Here is a 19722-nt window from a genome sequence, read left to right on the forward strand (position 1 = left end):
AATGTGTGTAGTTTTAAGGTTGTTTTTTTTTGCCAGTAACAGGGAGGAAATGGTCGGGTTGTTGCAGCTGTTGGACGTGTCCACGCGGACGCGGACACACAGAAACGATAAGAGGGTGTGAGAAAAACAGCATGACACACTAATAGGGACGGAGCTTTAAATAAATACAGGCTCAGCAGATGCATAACAGCCAGGTCTCAGCCAAGAACGTGCACACAGCCCTGCGATCGCCACAGATCATCGCTGTAATGACAGTAAAAGTGTCACTTTAGTCTCTCTGCTGTCTGACTGTCTCTTTTCAGTCCAGATGTCAGAGGAAGTAGCCAACAGCTGCAGCAGGAAATTAGCCCCTGGGCAGTGAAAAGGCTAATACTCTTCCACACACAGAAAAACAAGAACACATACACACACTCAAACACACACACACACATGCACACAGAGCGCCCTTTCAGTTAGCTGACATTATGTGAAATTATGCAGGAAATAACAAACATCAATTGTTAGATCCCCTGCTGTTCCATTTTTTCATGAGTAGTGTCCAGTGTGTATGAACTGGTAACGGTGCGCCAGCCTGCTAGACGCAACGCCAGCAGGAACATTTGCCTTGTGGCGCCAATTCCCAGGAATGCCTAACCTGCGCCAGCTGTTGAGGACATGTTACCTGTGCCAACCGCTCTGCCTGTCACATCAGCTGCCGCCCTGCCTCCATCTGGGTTTAAAGTGTGTGTTTGTGTGTGTGTGTGTGTGTGTGTGTGTTTTATAATTCCCACATCTGTATTTGTGTTTGCATCTGTATGCATGAACGCACATTATCCCTCATGTGTGCAGCCTACACAGTGCCAGTGTGTGTGTGTTTGTATCGATGTTCCTCACACAGGCGCCTGTGTGTGTGTGTGTGCGTGTGTGTGTGTGTGTGTGTGTGTGTGTGTGTGTGCGCGCGCGCGCATTTGACAGCTCTAGTGTGTCTCCATCTGTGTGTGCTGGGCCTTCCTTGCCTACATCTGGAGCAGCATTGCGAAGGATCTCCAACAAGCCTGCCAAACAGCCCAGATGTTGGCTGTGTGAGCCCCGGGGCTTGATGAGAGATCCGTCCTTCAAAGAGATAAAATTACACCCACTTTTTAAAAAGGAATTACAGATACAATAGCAAGATAAAAATCAGGAGACTGGAGAAAAAGATAGAGAGATTGTTGTGGTGTGTCTCTTTAATAACCTCTACATTGATTATATATAATGGATTACTTTTAAAAATTAATGAGATTACAATTTAATCTTCTCAGACTTTTGTCTGATTTTTATATAATATAGACCTTTATTTGTGGGCACTTCAGTTGTGCTGCAGTGTTGCTGAAAAGCAACACGTTGCACATTACACAGAACCCTATGATTTTTGTGTGCTGTCACCATTAAACAAACAATTTTGAAGGTTTTTTCTGGTAGTTGAATCATAGCAACTGGACTGTTTTCACCTCTCATCCAAGAGGCTTCATCAGTTCTGATGAATATTAAATATTGTTTAAATGTTCTTTGTTAAATATTCCACCAACTCTTGAACATATTAGGTACATGAAGATGGACCAAAGACCAAAGTGTCCCTTGACGTGAACCAACCAATCACCAGTGTGACGCAATTTAGTCGTTGTGAGGTCACTTCAGCAAAATTGGGTTGGATAAAACATCTACAACCAAATACGCAAGCATCGCTGTAGAAAAATGTTGAAGTAGAGTTTGACATGCGCGCATGAGTGTGTGTGTGTGTGTGTGTGTGTGTGTGTGTGTGTGTGTGTGTGTGTGCATGCGCCCCAGCACCATGGTAACCACAGAGGTGGCATCTGCCAGGGCGCTTTGGCTCTGTTGTGTGGTGTCCATGTGTGCGGACCTCCACAGGGCTTAAGGAACGTGTGTTGGCCCCCATATGGTGAGCTGTCACCGGGGCGACATGGTGCAGCCTCCCTCCCTCCCATTGGGTGGGATCTCAAGCCTGCTATCAAACTGACCAAGTAAACAACAACTGGACGCTGTTATGGCATTTGCTGGGATATAGTTTTTCCATGATGTTAGTGGTTAAACCTGCGATGAAAGCCCTCCGATGACATCAGGATGATCTACTCCCCTCATGGGTTACAGCAGCCATATGTTGGCATTTATGCTTTAGCAATATCTCAAAATCTGTTCTCAGATTTGAGGGGGAGGAAAAAAAAAACCAAGTCTGTCAACAATCTCACATAAAAACAGATTTAACTTTGAAAACTTCTCAGAGGTCGAATGTTCATCACTAATGTACCTCAGATGTTACTGACAGAACCCAGCATGTTTGACCCAAACCTAAAACAAGCTCTGTCTGTTCATATTTGATAAAAGATATTAAAATTTTCTTTTAAAACTACAAAATCAGGTGTGAATTTTCCATCGACAGCTTAACACTTTGATAGATAAGGGCAAAGAACGTTAACTCCTGTATAAAAATTCACCCCCACAGATGTTACACAGCAGTTTGAACGCCCTCTGTGTGCCTCCCCCGGATGGGAATGAAATCACAGCTTCACAAAGTGTGTATGTGCATAATCCTGAATGTGTGTTTATGTGCAAAATGAAAACAACGTGAGACTCAGAAAGCAGAAGCAGGCACAAACCAGAAATAGGAAGCGGCAGGGCTTTCGGGGGCTCTTGGGGGCCATCAGAAGGTTTTGAAGTGTGTGTGTGTGTGTGTGTGTGTGTGTGTGTGTGTGTGTGTGTGTGTGTGTTACTGTTGTTCTTTCCTCTGGCTGTGCTTAAAGTGTGTGTGTTTTTGATCTCACCCAGTTGTTGGAAAAGCAAACACAGTCTGTGCACCCAGATGTTGACAGATGTGCTGTAACTTCCTCTGGAACTCACATGCACATTGACACAAGAGTGCTCACAGGAGCCTTAACTCACATCTTTCCCGCACCCCCCCAGAGATGATCGTCTTGTCTTCCTGGCATGAAAAATTCATCAATATCCTAATATTTCCTCAACCCGACGTCACCCACAGCTCCAGATGTCATGTGAATAACTAACACGCACAAGTGTCTTCTCCTCCAGATGTTTCTACATTTTAAAGAAAAGTAGGACGGAAATGAGGAATGCAGCTGTAGCCCTGAAGAACGCAGTGCTCTCTACTGGCCCGGAGGGGTTCCTGCATAAGTAGAGACTGGTTGAACTGGGAGGATATACGTAAGTGACACATAAGGCTAAGTTGTGTTTTCATGATTTTCCACCTGAATATAAAGTGGTGTCTCTGTTTGTTCGACTGTTTCAGCTAGTTATGTAGTGTTGTTTGAGGATTTTCAGTTTTTAGGTATTTCCCTGATCAGTTCTTCTGAATTTGGCTGCTCAGACTGAGACTCTTTGTTCTGAAACAAACATTCAAAATGCACATGATAACACGACAAAAGCCTTCCTCGGTCACTTCAGCCACTTTAATTCTCAAACCTGTCACAAAGACTGACAAACGTAACAGAATGAACTTCAGGAATAAATCCAGATCCTTGGCCTCAGAGCAGAAAGGACTCCTCCATGAGTGCAGCAGCTGTCACTAAGCAGCAGTCAATCACATAATTGCTTTTGCCCGCACTCATAAATAATCCTGCAGTCATATGCCATCACAGATATTGGAAACACAACTCGCCAACGCAGGCACTGCACATGGACAGATCTGCTTTCACCATCAAAGCAAGTCGTGGTTCCAGAAACCATCCCGTTGAACATGTTTCTGAGACGAGATCTTGCTGTTTCTGATAATTAACATATTAACAGTTTGAAAGGACATATTTGTCAAAAGATGATTTTAATAGGATTATTTAAAAATGTTTAGGACCACTTCCTCTTGATTAAATGAGGGGTACTCATCCAACATACATGCAACAGCAGCAGAAACAGCTTTAAATTATAACATGTTACAACCCAATATGGTCATGGTACTCTGCTGACTGTATTTCACACCCCAGTGCACGATAGGTGACCCAGAACAGAAGAGAGTGGAACACAGCAGAGCCATGCTGGACCAGACTGGCTCCCAGGCTGTACAGCACACCTTCAACACCGTGGCTGCAGCTGCTCTGTCCTGTCTTGTGTGTACATGTGCCCGTTCTCTTACGTACGTGTCCCCTGCACAGGATGTGTCTGACCGCAGCTGTCCCTACCTCCACGGGGGTCTCTGGGGTGAGGCTGACCTCTCTCCTAAAGCCACTTCAAAGGGACCATGGATAGGATGGAGAGGTATGGGGTGCCATGCTGGGCCACACGGCTGCTGCTTCCCTGGGTTTTGGGAGCTGGGAGGCTGGGACTGGAGTTAGGCTGTGTGTGTGTGTGTGTGTGTTTGTGTGGGAGGGGGGGTGCAGCATGACGTGAAGGGAGTCACAAGGGTATGTGTTTGACAGGAGGACAGAGACAGGAGACACGGGAATGTTGGGGGTAGGAATGCAGGAAGTAACTTTTGTGCCTGTGTGTGTGTGCGTGGGGGGGTGTTTAGTGTGGACAGACGTTCTGGACTCTGGTGTGACATTGGGATGCCAGGTGTGTGTGTGTGTGTGCGTGTGTGTGTGTGTGTGTGTGTGTGTGTGCACGCGTGTGCAAAGAAATCTCTGGCCACACAGAGATTCAGAGGAATTGATGTGGAACAAACCTACAAAATGTTTGAATCAATTTAATTTTAAACTGAAAAATAAGAAAAAAAAACACACCAAAAAGGCACTTTTATTGTTTTGTTTTGTTTTTATGAAGAAAGAAAATAAATCTGGCTGGATGGACTGACTGACACAGACACCGGCTAAACTAAATACTGTAATGATGCCTCCAGAGAATCCAAAAAATGAGATCTTTTTTAAGTCCCCAATGTTTTAAAATGGAGGTCAAACAAGGAAATGCTGTCAAACTCTATTAAACTCTATTTAAAAGAAAGTCTTTACTAATCTCAGCATATATACAATTAGAAAATCTACACGATATACAGCAGAATGTATTCTCTCAACAATATGCTTGTTAAAAAATGAATGCAAATCCCCTGTTTATTGTCATGATGAGGTGAATGATATTTTACTTACATGTATATTCATCTGCATTACATTGAAATTGTAAATGAATTCTTTGGATCATTAAAAGTAGCTGCAATGCTGCTGAGGGCAGCCTTGATTTTATCCACAATCTGTGTTTAGAGGTAATCATGTTAACTGCTGCTGTTCTTAGTCTTGTTCCTATGGATTAATGCACATTTCAGAACACATGTTGTGCTAATGCTGCAAATCCGGTCAGCAGAAGAATCACTGTGCTGCTTTTCTGCGTGAACTGGATGGAGAAGTCATGTCTGTGTGCACGTATGTCACAGGGACACGTCTGGTCACAGCAACAGAGGGACTCCCCTGTGCTACCTTTTCTATTTTCAAGCTGTCTGTTTATCTTTACCTCTGTGTCACCCCATGTACACACACACACACACACACACGCACACACACACACACACACACACACACACACACACACCTTGGCTGCTGGTTTCAGCCCACACTCCCCTTTCCACCCAGGGCTGTGTGCAAGAAGCCAGCTGATGGCTAATCTGACATGCTAGTGAGCTACACCTGTGTCTGCACAGCCAGGGCCCCTACCGCTGCCGCTGCTGCCCAGCCACGCAACACACGCCACACACACCATGCCATCTGGGGAGACAGGAAGAAAGATACACAAAAAGAGAACAGATGGAGGGTCGTTGTGTTAGAATATCCCAAAATCTCTGTCAGATTTAAAATATTGGCACAGTTACTGTAAAGAGTGTGAGGAATGTACACTCATTCCTATTCTTCCTTAATCCACATTCTTAGGAATTTAGAAATAAGAGTCACAGCAAGAAGAAACAAAAATAAAATAGGTTGATTAAGAATCATCCAGACTGCACAACTCATCAGCTTTCCACCACAGATGCAGTCATATGCTGTTGCAACTGTCTGGTCTCTGGATCTGATAAGACGCTGCAGATTTATTTGAAAGTCCTCCTCAGCTGCCGATAAGCAAAATCAGGAGGAGATTAGGTACCTCCTAATTAGGATTAGGAGGTATTGACAAAAGAGATCACATAACTCCTGTAATGGCGTCTCTTTATTGGCTGCCTGTTAAATTTAGAATAATTTTTAAAACCCTTCTTTTGACCTACAAGGTCCTCAGAGGCCTAGCTCCATCCTACCTGGAGGAGCTAGTGATACCTTACCAGCCCAATAGACCGCTCCGCTCTCAGAATGCTGGTCTACTTGTGGTTCCCAGAGTTACTAGGAGTAGAATGGGGGGCCGAGCATTTAGCTACCACGCCCCCCTGCTATGGAACCAGCTCCCTGTCCAGGTACGGGAGGCTGACTCCATCCCTACTTTTAAGATCAGACTTAAAACCTACCTCTTTGAAAAAGCTTATTGTTACTAATTCTGTAGTTCCAGTTACTATTATAGACAGACAAATTATCATACTTAGGGGGTCGTCTAATCATTAGGTTAACATCTCAGTTATGCTTCTATAGGCCAAGGCTGCCGGGGTCCAGAAACATGATCACCTGACAGGCCTCTGTCACCCCCCCACTGGCTCATGGTTTCCTCTCCTCTCCTCTCCTCTCCTCTCCTCTCCTCTCCTCTCCTCTCCTCTCCTCTCCTCTCCTCTCCTCTCCTCTCCTCTCCTCTCCTCTCCTCTCCTCTCCTCTCCTCTCCTCTCCTCTCCTCTCCTCTCTCTTTAACCAGCCGGCCATCAGCAGGAGGGTCCCCCTACATGAGCCTGGTCCTGCTCAAGGTTTCTTCCTGTTAAAGCGGAGTCTTTCCTTGCCACTGTTGCTTGTCTGGGGTTAGGCCCTGGGATTCTGGAAAACAATTTATACAATTTTGATTGTATAAAACGCTATATAAATAAAGATTGATTTGATTTGATTTGAGATTACAGAATAATGAGAGCACCAAGAAGTGTGAGAAAATATGAATATATTGTTTTTCCGCCATCATAAACACCCCATTGAATCTTTGCTGCCTTTATTCACATCATTATAGTGTTTCTGAAAATGTATATACTACATAAATATTACATTTATACCATATTTACAGCTTTAACTGTGAGCCTTTTTGAACAAAAGTGATCACAAAACATTTTGAAATAGTCCCACCCTGTAAATAAGTAAATAAATGCACTCTCTTTTGCATTAATAAATAACTCCTATAAAGAGCAGAATCTTTTCAGTCTCTTCAGATTTTTATACAATTTTTAATAACAAATTCTAAGCTCCTTCCATAATAAGACTGGAACATGTACTGCTCGAACAATTAGTATCTAATCTAAAATATTTTTTTTCTGTAATACTGGTAGGTTTTGCACATCAGGTCAGAAGGTTCCTGCATCACTGTAGTCTCAAGGACAAAGTGCCAAAGTGCATGTAGAGGGAAGGTCTGTGCTCTGAGGAAACAATAATGGAGTCTTTTTAGAAAACACAAGATGTGACCTTTAACCCCCAGATCAGTATAGTGAGAGTTGGTGTTTTGAAGACATAAACTGTATAAATCTGGTCTTTATTTGAACACAAAGGAGTAGCAGATGGTTTTGAAGGCCCAAGTCTGCTTAACAGGCACCTTTAGAAAAAATATGAATGCATTGTAGGAGCAGCGTCCTTCTTCTGTGGTTATTAAGACATCCAATATTAAATATATGTGCCAACTGTAGCTTCTATGCAAAAAAATGTTTCTTGTGTATTTATTTATGCATTAATAAATTAATGCACCCAATATGTGACAAACTCATTGTCTTTTAATTTAATTGTGAAGGGTGAACCCATTTGAACCGTCGTTTCATCCGTCCAGACGCCTGGCAAACACCGCGCGGTCTCTCGCGATGCTTGGCCTCCTCACCGGCGGAGACACGCACGATGTCTGGACGATGAGGGAGCTGCTCGCTCCAGCGGGGGAGACCCAAACGCCGAGCTGCGTGCACAGTTCGACGCGCTGCCACTTCTGCGTTTCGGCGCGCTCCCGTCCGTGCACGAATTAAAAAGAAGAAGAAAGGTGGGGGGTTGCCATTTTATTTTTGTGTGACGTCACGAATTTTCCTGAAAGTCAAAACAACCGTTGGCTGCGGAAGCGGCAGCCTTTGTAGCTTCTCGGAAATCCGTTTGATGTAGCTTCACGCGCCCAGCTCGCGGTGCCGCATCTCTGTGTACGTCAGCCGCTCGAGACAGGGAAGACGAAATCACCTCGAGCTGTTTTTATGACGCGTGTACGGGAATACCAAAGCACCTGCCGCCACAGGTAATGCCGACTTCAAAAAGCTAGTGGGATGATGCGTGTTTATGTTGTGGACTCGGTGGAAGGTGGGGGCGGTCCCGCGGGTGACAGGCTGCCAAATTGTTTGGTGCTAATTCTCGGGCGTCGGTGGAAGGTGTCCGCATTCGACAATGAAGCCTCCCCATAAGCAGCTTTACGCTGACCGGTAAAGGTGAGTTTAAAAATCGTGTTTAAGGCGTCCTGAGCCGCGCTGCGTGCAACATGCGTCAGATTGACTGACTGGCGCTCCCCGCTCTGACGTCCAACATAGGCCGCTGTGGCGCTTCCAGCAGGTCAGTGTTCACATGCACCTCCAGAAACAAACCATAAAGGATTTTCTTAGACCTTGAATTAGTTTAATTTCGTTTATTAAATAAGTTTGTCTTATTTATGGCAGATGAGGAGGATGCCTCAGCTTATGAACCTCACCACATGGATAGAATAAAGACCTTTCTTTATAAAATAATACACAAAATGTTGACCCCAAATATTGTTGTAAACGCAGATAATGATGTCAAACTTTAGTGGAAGAGCAAAATGGTTGCAGTTTGTAAGATGCTGATGGTGAACAGAAATCATGGCTGAAACAGCACTTGAGGTTCAGCCAAAGGCTGGCATGAACATTAGAAAGGACGTGTGGGGTCACCGCTGCTTACATCAGACGTGGGGTTACACACGTAAAAGTTTGGCTGATGCAGTGACCCACAAATAGTCACGATTTTGGCTGAAACAAGTGCTGCTAATGTTGGAGGATGACAATGATTTCTCTCTCTCCTCTCATTTCTGCATCACTGTAGAAACTGTAGTTTTGAATCCAGAACTTGTAATCGGGAAGTCTGAACTGTTGGTTTCCCGTGGTTTCAAAACCGCAACAAAACAAATTGAAGATGTGTTGTGATGTGACGTGAAAATGAACTAAACTGTTTTTCTTCACATGAGATTCTGGACTGTAATTCTGTTCAGCACCTTGCTGGTTGTTGCTAGCGTGATAGCTCGCTGTGTCATGTCTAGAAGTTTATCAACCGGTAAAACTCTTCCTAAGGTTACCAGCACCACTATTGGAACAAACCCCAGATTTTCAGGAGGGGCAGTTCCAATATGTTTAAACATTAAATTACAAATGGATTTGCATAGTTGTCTCAAAACCATTTCATGTGGAAACATCATACATAGATAGATAGATAGATAGATAGATAGATAGATAGATAGATAGATGGATATATAGATAAGTAGGCTATATCTAGTGAATTAAAACTGAGTGTTTTCATTGGCTGAAGCCTTTCATATTTGAGTAACTCTCAGAGCAATATCCAGTATCAATATTGAATCAGCCCACACGTCCTCTGGTCCACTCCTTTTTCCACAGAGATGGACACCAGATCCATACTGGAAACTGCTGTGCACTGCCTTTTGCATTACATTCATCGTGATATTACTTTATGCTCCGTGTATTAGTGTTATTAAAGCTCTGATATGCTGGTTTTGTTTTGTTTTCCTTTAACATTTATGTGAATGCTCTTTAATTCATTACTGACACACAGGAGAGGCTGTGTGTAATGCAGTTAAATCAGCCTTCGTTTGTTATACCTGTCTAACATCTCCAGCTTATTGTGCTGCCTTAGGTTTAGAAATTGCTTGGTGGCATCGGCTGGGCTGTGATCGTGAGTGCAGCAGCCCTTTTCTCTTCTGCTCCGTTATGACGTTGCAGTCCCTCCATGTGCTGGGAGCCGTGCAGACACTAGCTGAGTTGAATACTGATTTCCAGCTTCTATTGCTGGGCTCGCTGTCGTAGCGTCGCTCTCCATTCAAGCCGAGCTGCATAGTGCTGCTGCGCATTGTGTAATACCGTGTAGTAAGAGTGCATCTGGGGTGAATGCTGCAGCTATGCAGAGAGAGAGAGAGAGAGAGAGCAGGAGTGAGAAAACAGAGCGGTGCAGAGATTTGGGCAGAGAAAAAGAGTGTGTGAGAGCATCCCTCACTGCCACAGCTATTTATAGACAAGCCCTACTCCACAGTCCTGAGATGCTCTCCCACCTCCCACATAAAGACAGACTGATCGGCCTACACACAAATCCACACACACGCACATTACGACAGATAATAATTCAACATGCAGAAAAGCAGTCAGCTGCACTTCCTGCTGATCAGAACTAGAGCAAATATCTATGAATGAGTTCTTTCAGGGTGTTCAGAGTTAGTCAGTTTTTGTTTCACTGAGAGCTCTGCAGTAATTCATCGCTCTGATCCCACACAGCCTCAGTGACAGAAAGAGGAACTGAACGTCGGGAGAGCCTGGGCTGTGTTTTGTCCTCACAGTACCGAGCTGTGTGTTGTGTCATTGCTGGCTTCAGGGGAGGAAGTGAAGAGGGAAAGGACAGCACTAGCAAATAATTCCACTGCTTCTTTTCTCTTTATTATTGTTTTTTATCACTTCCTTCCAGGCTGAGTCACTGCTGGTGAGGAGGAAGGTCTGGAGAAGGGAACGAGAGTGCAGGAGACAGCGGAGAAAGGGGGAGAAGAAGACGACAAAGAGGAGAGGGAGGCAAGCAGATAAGCCGCAACAGGAAGCAACACACACGCACCGTGCGCTTGTGTGTGTGTGCACCCAAGAGGGAGACTGCACGACCGAGAGAGCGAACGGGAAAGGAAGGGAGGGAGAGTGACGCGGAGGCCCCCCTCCTCTCCTCCGCTCCCTCTCTTTCTCTCCTTCCCTTCTCTCCTCCCCTCCCCTCCTCCCTCTCTCTCTCTGTGGAGCAGGCGTGTAGCGGCATCAGACTCGGTGTGAAGAAACCATGAGCGATGTCACCATCGTTAGAGAGGGATGGCTCCAGAAACGGGGTAAGACATCCGGTACCTCTTTTTCCAGCCCCCTCTGTTGTTAGCTCTGCTTGCTCTCCTGTTCTTCTCTGCCTCTTGTCTAGACTTAGGGCCTGGCTCTGCCAGTCCACATGTGCCGGTGGGAGGATGAGAGTGTCTGTGTGTGTGTGTGTGTGTATATGTACGCGCACGCGCGTGTGCTTGTGTGTGATCACATGAATGTCTGATTATCGTGGGCGTGTGTGTGTTCTGCATTACAGGAATGTGTCTGTTTATTATAAGCTTGTATTTATATCTGCTCGGCCAGTATAACATTCATTTAGGGTATGTTTAAAAAGCGTGTGTGTGTGTGTGTGTGTTTACCATGCCTGCAATTACACGGGCACATATTTTTCAGTCAATCTGTAAAAACAAGTTAGTTATGACTCACAGGGATATTTATTAATACAGTTGTTCATTATGTTCTTGGAAACGTCCTGAATGGTCACTCAGAGTCACATGTCATGGGGTTGAGAGGTTGCTTTTGGGTGGAGGGTGTACTGACAACATCCTGTTCACAGGAAAAAACACTAACTGTCGATGAGTTTCTAGAAAACACCAGTTCCCTTTTCTCGGTTACTCCTTCTGACCTTGTTTTGTGCAACAGGTATAAAAGCTGTTTTATGACAGTGATATTGAGTATTTATGTGCCAACTCATGGATTCACTCTGAAGCTCTTTGGGGCATTAGGCTCTAACATCTACCATAAAGTCAGGGTTTAAAGGAGTCTCATGTCTGCTGATGCTGGATGTTTCAGGCTGAAGTGGGTCTGTACGGGAATGTCAGTGTACATGGAACAGAGCCTCTGGGATAGAACAAGGGGATTTCCAGGCTTTTAGGCCAATGAGCATCATGGCCCTGACTATGTGATGGAATCTGGGAATGTGTAACACTAACTGTTGAACAGGAAGTGACACAGATGCATAACAGACAGCACAGGCTTGTGGGTAATGTAGGCTAACACACATATTTAGAGTATGTCTCTATTGAGTAGGTGCTGTTTTTGCTGAAGGGGTTAGTCTTCATCAGTGTGTGCCACAGTCCTCTTCAGACAGGTTTCTTTGCATATAAATAGGAACACATCCCCCCCAGTCACGATGCAGCTCTGCCAGCCTTCATCGTTGTGTGGGAGAAATAGAAATAGAGTTTGAGGAGTGTGTGCGTGTGCGGGCTGCGTTTATTTGTATCAGGAATATGAGTGTCTGTCTGCATTATATGCTACGGTATGTCTGTGTTTGTGTGCTGACTCACTGTAATGGTCGCAATCAGCAAAGACTGGAAAAGTTTAGTCACATCATTAGATTTTATTGAAACGAGAGAGAGCAAAAAAGGTAGTAAAACTTCAGACATGCAAAAATTCAATATTATACTCGTGCTCCTATTCATTCAGAGACTAGTGAGTTGGACAGCAGTCATGGTGTCAATCATTATTCATCATTATTCCCGTAACACATAAAACAAAAAAAAAATGGTGGTAGATATACAAATCTGGCAGAATATTTGTTAATTATTGCCTAAATTCTCATTAAGTTGTTGGTGCAGAATTCAGACTGCGGTATGTCCTCACATGACCAGAGCTCTCAGTACTCACTTGTTGACAACTGTGGCAATGATTTCCTTCCTCTTTCCAGTGAAGCAGTTCAGTGGTCAGGTACATCCCTTATTTGCCACAGGAAGAGAACTTTAACTGGAAGGTAACCTGTAATATTTAACATTTAGGATATATTAAATGTTCTCTTCATGGCTGCGTGGAATTTGTCCCGGTAATCTGGTTCCTCTCAGGTCCAACTAGGTTGACTGGAGGCTCTGAATTGTCTGTTGGTGTGACCAGCACTGATTAGGAGTAAGTGACAGCTAATAGAAGATGTGTGCATGGAAATGTGCAATAGTAAATCACTGAATTCCAGATGTTGGGAGATTTGAGCTGCTGGAAGGATGTTAAGTGAGTTTCCCTGGGTCCTACCATTAGCTTGCGTGTGCATTAGCAGTGTAAGCAACAGTATAGATTTTGTTCACAGGTCGACTGGTGCCGACCTGGTCTGTACTTATCATTAATTAGATTTACTAATGGTAGAAATGACCAGATATATGTCAGAGGAGGACAACTTGATCTGTGACTTCTAATGTAAATGGCTGGTGTGGCCAAACCTACTCGGCTTCACACTGAGAAGGATCCTTATTATACGTCACCATATTAAAGAGATTTAATCTGTTTTTTTATATTAGTTGGGATAAGGGATTTGTATTTTAATATGAATTGGAGATATGGAATTATTAACCTCTGTAATTTTTGGTAATGCTCTTGTAAGTCTCCTCAGTAAAGTCAGTTCTCACCCAGCGAGGCCACCACTGTCAGCCCTGGTTACTGACCATACAGGTCAGATGCTTTTACGCCCATCGGAGGATGAAAATAAGAAATATATAGTGAATAGCTCTGGACTCTGGCTTCATATACCTCACTCCTCTTTTCTGTGTGGTTCACATTTACCATATGCTGCAGAGCTGTGTGCTGTAGCATATAGGTGAGTCTGCTGTGGAGTTCAGTGGGTGCAGGGAGAGCAGCCATCTTGGTTCAGTGAGTTCAGCGCTGGAGGCTGGCTGGCTGACTGGCTGGCTGGATCAGGTGGCAGTGCCAGATCTCTGATATCAATCACCAGCCACCACTGCCGCTGCTGCTGCCACTGTCTACTGTGATGCCCTTCTACTCTCCTCCTCCTCCATTCTCCTCTGTCCTCCCTCTGCTGTACAGCTTGTCAACACAACACTCACCTTTTATTGCGAGTCCCCCTCTGTCTCTGCCCACGTATCTCCTTTCATTTCTTTCTACCTCTTTATCCTCTGATTTTTGCAGCCATGCGCGCTCACACAGCGCAGTAGACATGCAGACAGAGTAGGCTTTGTTATGAATGGCATCCTCTTGCATATCCGGAGGAAGTGTACGCTCCAATGTGGCTTTACAAACTGTCTCCATTGTCCTGGGAATGACTCACTCCACGCTGCAGTGAATGGCAGTCAGCCAGGCAGTCAGAAAGACCGACAGCCCAGTGCAAACAGACGGACTACAGAGAAGAGCTTACAGATAAACAGCACAGGAAAAACAGACAGATGCAGATATGGCCAGCATACATCAGGGGCCGATAAACTTCCCAGTTGAGACTGCCGATAGCTGGTACTTTACAAATGAGAGCGACAGACAGCAGAGTGTGACCCGTTTGATTTCAGTCAAATGAAGCGTTAAAGTAATTAAACTCCGTCCCAAAGCCACCTTAGCTTATGCTGTTCCATATATAACACACCGCCCTTAGCTGATGCCGGATGTGCTGGTCAGTTCAGTCAGATGTGATGAATAAAAAACCCCGGCTGCCATGAAAACACATATAGGCGGACATACAGATTTCGTGCAGATGAATGTTTGGTTTCCGTTTTTACCCTTTTAACCTTCAGTGACATCCGCCTCACAATCGGCAGCTTTGTAGCGTTTCCTTCACCTGTGACGGCGACTCCATTCGTGCATTCCTGGGAAAAAGGGCAGGATGAAGGGATACTCCGTGGAGTGAAGGAGTTCAAGCATCTCGGGGTTTCTAGCAAAAGGGGCAACACGGGGTAAGAATTGAATGAAAGAAGAGGGGCAGCTTTGCAGAGGTGCAAACAGGCAGCAACACATGAGCTGCTCATGGAAAAGAATGAGGTGGTGGGAGTGAGTTTCCTCCTGAGGGTGGCTGGATTTAGCCTGAGATGGAGCTCAGACATATGAGAAAGACTCGGAGCTGAGATGCTGATCCTCCATGTCCTGAGCAGCTGGCTGGAATGGGTCAGGTGATTGGTCAGGATGTCTCTCTTACACATCTCTGAGGTGGGGTGTTGAGCATGTCCAGTCAAGAGGACACCCTGAGGCAGACCCAGAACATGCTGGAGGGATTACATTTCCCAGCTGTGGAGGTGTTCTCCCAAAGGAGCTTGAAGAGATGGCAGGTGGGGTTAAAGGCCTAGGGACTGAACACTGAAAAGCAAAAGGTCATAAATTTTCCGTGGTTTTAGTTACTTTCCCCACCTTTTAGTCTGAGAGACAGTTTCATAACCTCTAAAAAGTTTCACTTCAAAACAGGAAGCGTCTCGTATCACTCCGTGTTCCATACAATAACCAGAAAATCCATCTTTGTCATGGTTCCACCATAAAGAGATTATTGCACGTAATAGTTAGGTGACGGGAGCAGAGTGGGTCAGACGGGCTTTGATAAATAAAAATGAATGAATCATTGAACCACTGGAGAGGCCAAACTACTGGAGAAACGACGGCAGATGAGAAGGAAGGAGAGGTTAACGGAGTCCGTTTTTATCTCTGAATAATTGAAACGCTCACCTCAAACTCTTGATCACAGCCCGATTGTTACTGGCTTGATCTGAAATAGTCACCTCACTCAGGAGTATCACGTTTTATGTTGGACTCCACTTGTTGCACAACGTATTTGTTCTTAAAACATTCCAAGGCAGTTTTCTCTGTCAACTGGACTGGGTTTCTTCTCTTGAAGACATTTCGCCTTCTATCCAGAAGGCTTCTTCAGTTCAGTTCAGAACTGAAGAACCCAGTCCAGTTGACAGAGAAAACTACCTTGGATACAATGACCTGGATGAATTTACACAGACTTCTTAAAACATTCTGATTGACAACTTCACAATTCGTCCTCCTCAAACGAGCAGCAATTAACATTTGAATGTGTGCCTCTATTGTGAAATTGAGCCATTTCAGCATCGGATTGCTCATTTAGACAGGGGCTAATGTGCAGCCGTACATCTTGAGGTTGTCGGCTGCTTGGAACAGGCTTTGGGATGATTAGAAGAGGCAGGTCAGAGTGGGGGTTGGTTCGGCCAGTGGATTAGTGCCTACACCAGCGGCTCGTGTGCGTGTTGGCTGGCAGGAGAAGGGCCCCAGAGTATGACCATTTGATCTCATATTGCCTCTCCTATAAAATATTGATTCTCAGCTTTTCCTGTAGAGAAATTATAATAAGGGTAAAGCTGCAAAGGAGGCTGAAGTCTGTGGGTTCGCTCTAGGATACTTCATTGGAACCGCGGTATGACGTTAAAAAACCATGCTGGTCTTAAATTTAGACCGGATTACATGTAAAATGGCAAACAGCAAATAAAAGAGGATGCAGCACTGGAAGGAGTGATGTGAGGAAGAGAATGTGAGCAGGTAGAGGGTCCTGGTGATAGGTGGAGTAAAGGTCTGGGGCCGTAACACACATCTCGACTGGTGGTCAGCATACAGACAAGGTGAGCGTGCATGATAAATTAATCTTAGCTGAGTTCCAAAAAAACCTCCAGGTATGGAAGCTATTTCGGTGATCTCTAGTCAACTTATAGAGATTAGGCTGCTGATTTATTGCGGAGCTGCATGCTGATGTCGCAGTAGCCAGGTTAAAGGGACAGTCGCTCTATTTATAGCCTCCAACCTGTAATCTGTCTCTGACTGGATTAGTTAAGATACTCACTTGAGCCCATGAGCCACAAAGACGTGTGAGCCCTGCAGAAATACCTGCACTCAAATACACACATAGACTCCAACCTATAGACGGATGCCTCCTTTTTTTGGCGTGTCTCTTACGTTCACAACTTAAGTTTGTTAAGTCTGAGGGAAGGTTTCATCTTTCCCCAGCCTCCTCGTTGCCAATCTCCAGTCGTTAATGAGCTGTCCATGACAAAATTCCCAGTCTGACGTGAGTGTAGAGAAGTGGAAGGCAGTGGTAATCATGTCAGCAAAGCTTGGCTCTGTGTTCTGAGAGGGCTAAATGTCCCCCATATGGTCAACTGGCTCAGACCTGCACATCACCAGGCTCTCATTAAACTCATGCCCGATATCCCAAGGTAAAAACACACACACAGAAACACACACAGAAACACACACAGAAACAACTAAATCAAGACTTTTGACTGGAAGTTGGCAACCAAAACACAGGACAGCAAAAAAGCAGTGTGTGTGATTTTGTGTGTGTGTGTGTGTGTGTGTGTGTGTGTGTGTGTGTGTGTTTTCTAAGCAACTTAAAGAGGTAAAGTCGTTGAGTTGCCATCTGCTTTCATGAGTTTTGTGTATCAGTGGATGGATTAAAAGGCAAAGAACACATGCGGGAGAGATGGAGGTGCTTGTTGCTGCTGAAAGGGGAGACAACAGGAGGAACAGCTGTCAGATATCACTCCACACATTTCTACACAGATGAAATATTTACATTTGGGCCTTTTGGCAGGAAGTGACTTGAGTGAAACTTCTGTGAGGGTGAAAACCAGAAAAATCGGAATATTTTAATGGTCTTTGTGCTCCATCGCCCACACCAAACACCCCCATCAGCGGGAAAACAATGGTCCATTCATGTTTTTTTTTATATATGTATAAACTGTATAGATATATAGCAAGCATGCAATAGTAAATGTTTACTTTTGTCCATGTGGATCTCTTCAGAATGATGTGGTTCAGGCCAGCTGAGGTGGACACACTGTCACAAACAGTCTCTTGGACAAACCGGTGGTAAAACAGTCGTAGTTCATCAAAGTAGTTGATGTAAAGTAATTCATCAAGTTAGCTCCAGCCACTCCTCTTTTGAATCATCCATTCGAAGCCCAGAACCTCATCTGTCTGGACAGACCAGGTGATCTCCAGCTTGACGGAAGGTTGGTCTCAAAAATGTCATTGAACAGTTGGACAGTTGCTGGAGCTCTTGGGCAGGTGTAGGAGCAGACCGAGGGGAGAGAAGAGAGCAGCAGTTAGTGAGCTGGAGAGCACTTAGTGTCAGGCCTTCAGTGCAACACATGAATGGATCTTTTAGATTCTAAAATTTAGAACAAAGCACTGCTGGCTTGGTGTGTGTGTATGTGTGTGACCGCCACACACACACACAGAGCATGTGTTTGAGTGTGGTTGTACAGGTGGGCTGGGGTACTTGACAGTAGTTGGGATGTGGCACTTGTTTTTTCTTGCTTGCTGGGCTGTTGCCTTCATTTGTGTGTGTGTGCGCGTGCGTGTGTGTGTAGGATTTATTTAATGCAACTGTATGGGAGACACAAACAAGCTGTTGTAAAAATTATGACAATGGGTCAGAAGACCAGGGGCAACTCATTTACACACACACACACACACACACACACACACACACACACACACACACACAGGTGCTTTCCAGAGGGATCTGGCTTCTGTACAAGTAAAAGCTTCAGGAAAAAGTACCTTTGAACAGGAAGAAACCGTGAGTGGGACCCTTGTGGGGAGGACCCTCCTGCTGATGGAGAGATGAGTAAAGGAGGAGTGGAAGGGGAGACAGGAGATAAAAAGGAGAGGAACATACGCATACATCATGCATGAACCGTGACAGGCACTTTCCATCTAGCAGGACAGAACTGTAAGGCTGATGACCAGCCAGTAAACTGGTCTGAGTCATCAGTTTCTTGGTGGCGGCGTTTTTGTCTTGCCGTCTTTGGTGATGAACACCATTGAATTTTTATTTTTGATGAGAAAGGAATAAAAGAATCTGTAGGAGAAAATAAGGGAAGACAACATACCAACAGTCAGTGTGGTGCGATCAGCCTGTTTACTGGCTGTGTGGTTGCTGTAATCTCATTGGTTACACTGAATCCTGAACACAAGCAACGCAGCATGCTGGTGTTGACGGGTGGTTTAACATATTTACAGGAACTTTCTCCCTATTTTCTTTTTTATTTATTCTAATTAATAATCTATTTTTTGTAGCTCCTCTAGAGAGTGAACAGCACTCAACAATAAGGATGCAGATTAGTCTTAAGTGCAATGAAATATTGAATTTTATGCCTATGAATCTCCTGAATAGGCAGAACTCTGACATCACCGCCCACAGTAACTCCTCTTTAATAACATATGGAGATCATTATTTATAACGTCTGGAAAGTGAATAGCATCCTGCAGCTGATTAATTCGTTAATAAAGAAGCATGTTGCCAATTATACCGGAGTTGTTTTGGCATTAAGGTACTGGGCATAATATTTCAGCAGTTGTTGTTGAGCTCAGGTGATAAATTATTTCCATTCATTGTAAATAAGTGAAAACAAATCTGTCTCAAAAAGAAACCACATCAATCTGTGCAGAGTCTGACGGCGTACACAAACACCACCATGGGCAGGGCTGAGCTTAGTGTTGTGACCTCTCACCTTTACAACTTGAAATATTTTGTTTTGATTTTGTTTTATCCAGAAAAGCACTCAGGAAGCACAAATCTCCGCCTAGCAGCTCATTTCCCCATATTTGACACGACTGACACCCGTAGTGTAGAATATACAGTGTATACACAGTATATATACAGTACACAGTGACAAAACATAGTTGGATGCTTTATAGTCACAGCCCCTTGACTTTGATCTTTGGAAGGTCAAAGACCTTCTGGAACACTTCCCACATTTCATTAAAATCCCTTTGTTCGTTTTCAAGTTATTTTGTTCACAGATGGAAAAATAAAAAAATGAAAGAACTGTAGTTGACTTGATAGTACCAATTATGTAAAGAAGCAGATAAATCAGTTTGTGTAATGAGTTAAGACAGTCGCATTGGACTGGAGA

At 44.4% G+C, this 19722-nt stretch overlaps 1 protein-coding gene across 3 annotated transcripts in view; it reads left to right on the forward strand.

The window, feature by feature from the left end:
* Nucleotides 1-7882: 7882 nt before the first annotated feature.
* akt3a (v-akt murine thymoma viral oncogene homolog 3a) overlaps nucleotides 7883-19722 on the forward strand; it is a 29637-nt gene continuing 17797 nt past the window's right edge. The window contains exons 1-2 of one of the 3 annotated variants that reach the window (XM_029834663.1): nucleotides 7883-8034; nucleotides 10734-11130. In XM_029834663.1, coding sequence (XP_029690523.1) covers nucleotides 11085-11130 — 46 coding nt within the window. In that variant the 5' untranslated portion in view covers nucleotides 7883-8034; nucleotides 10734-11084. The other 2 variants (XM_011603013.2, XM_029834664.1) reach the window with 2 other exon arrangements.

The sequence above is a fragment of the Takifugu rubripes genome, chromosome 4, assembly GCF_901000725.2.
Source record: "Takifugu rubripes chromosome 4, fTakRub1.2, whole genome shotgun sequence".
Classification (NCBI taxonomy): domain Eukaryota; kingdom Metazoa; phylum Chordata; class Actinopteri; order Tetraodontiformes; family Tetraodontidae; genus Takifugu; species Takifugu rubripes.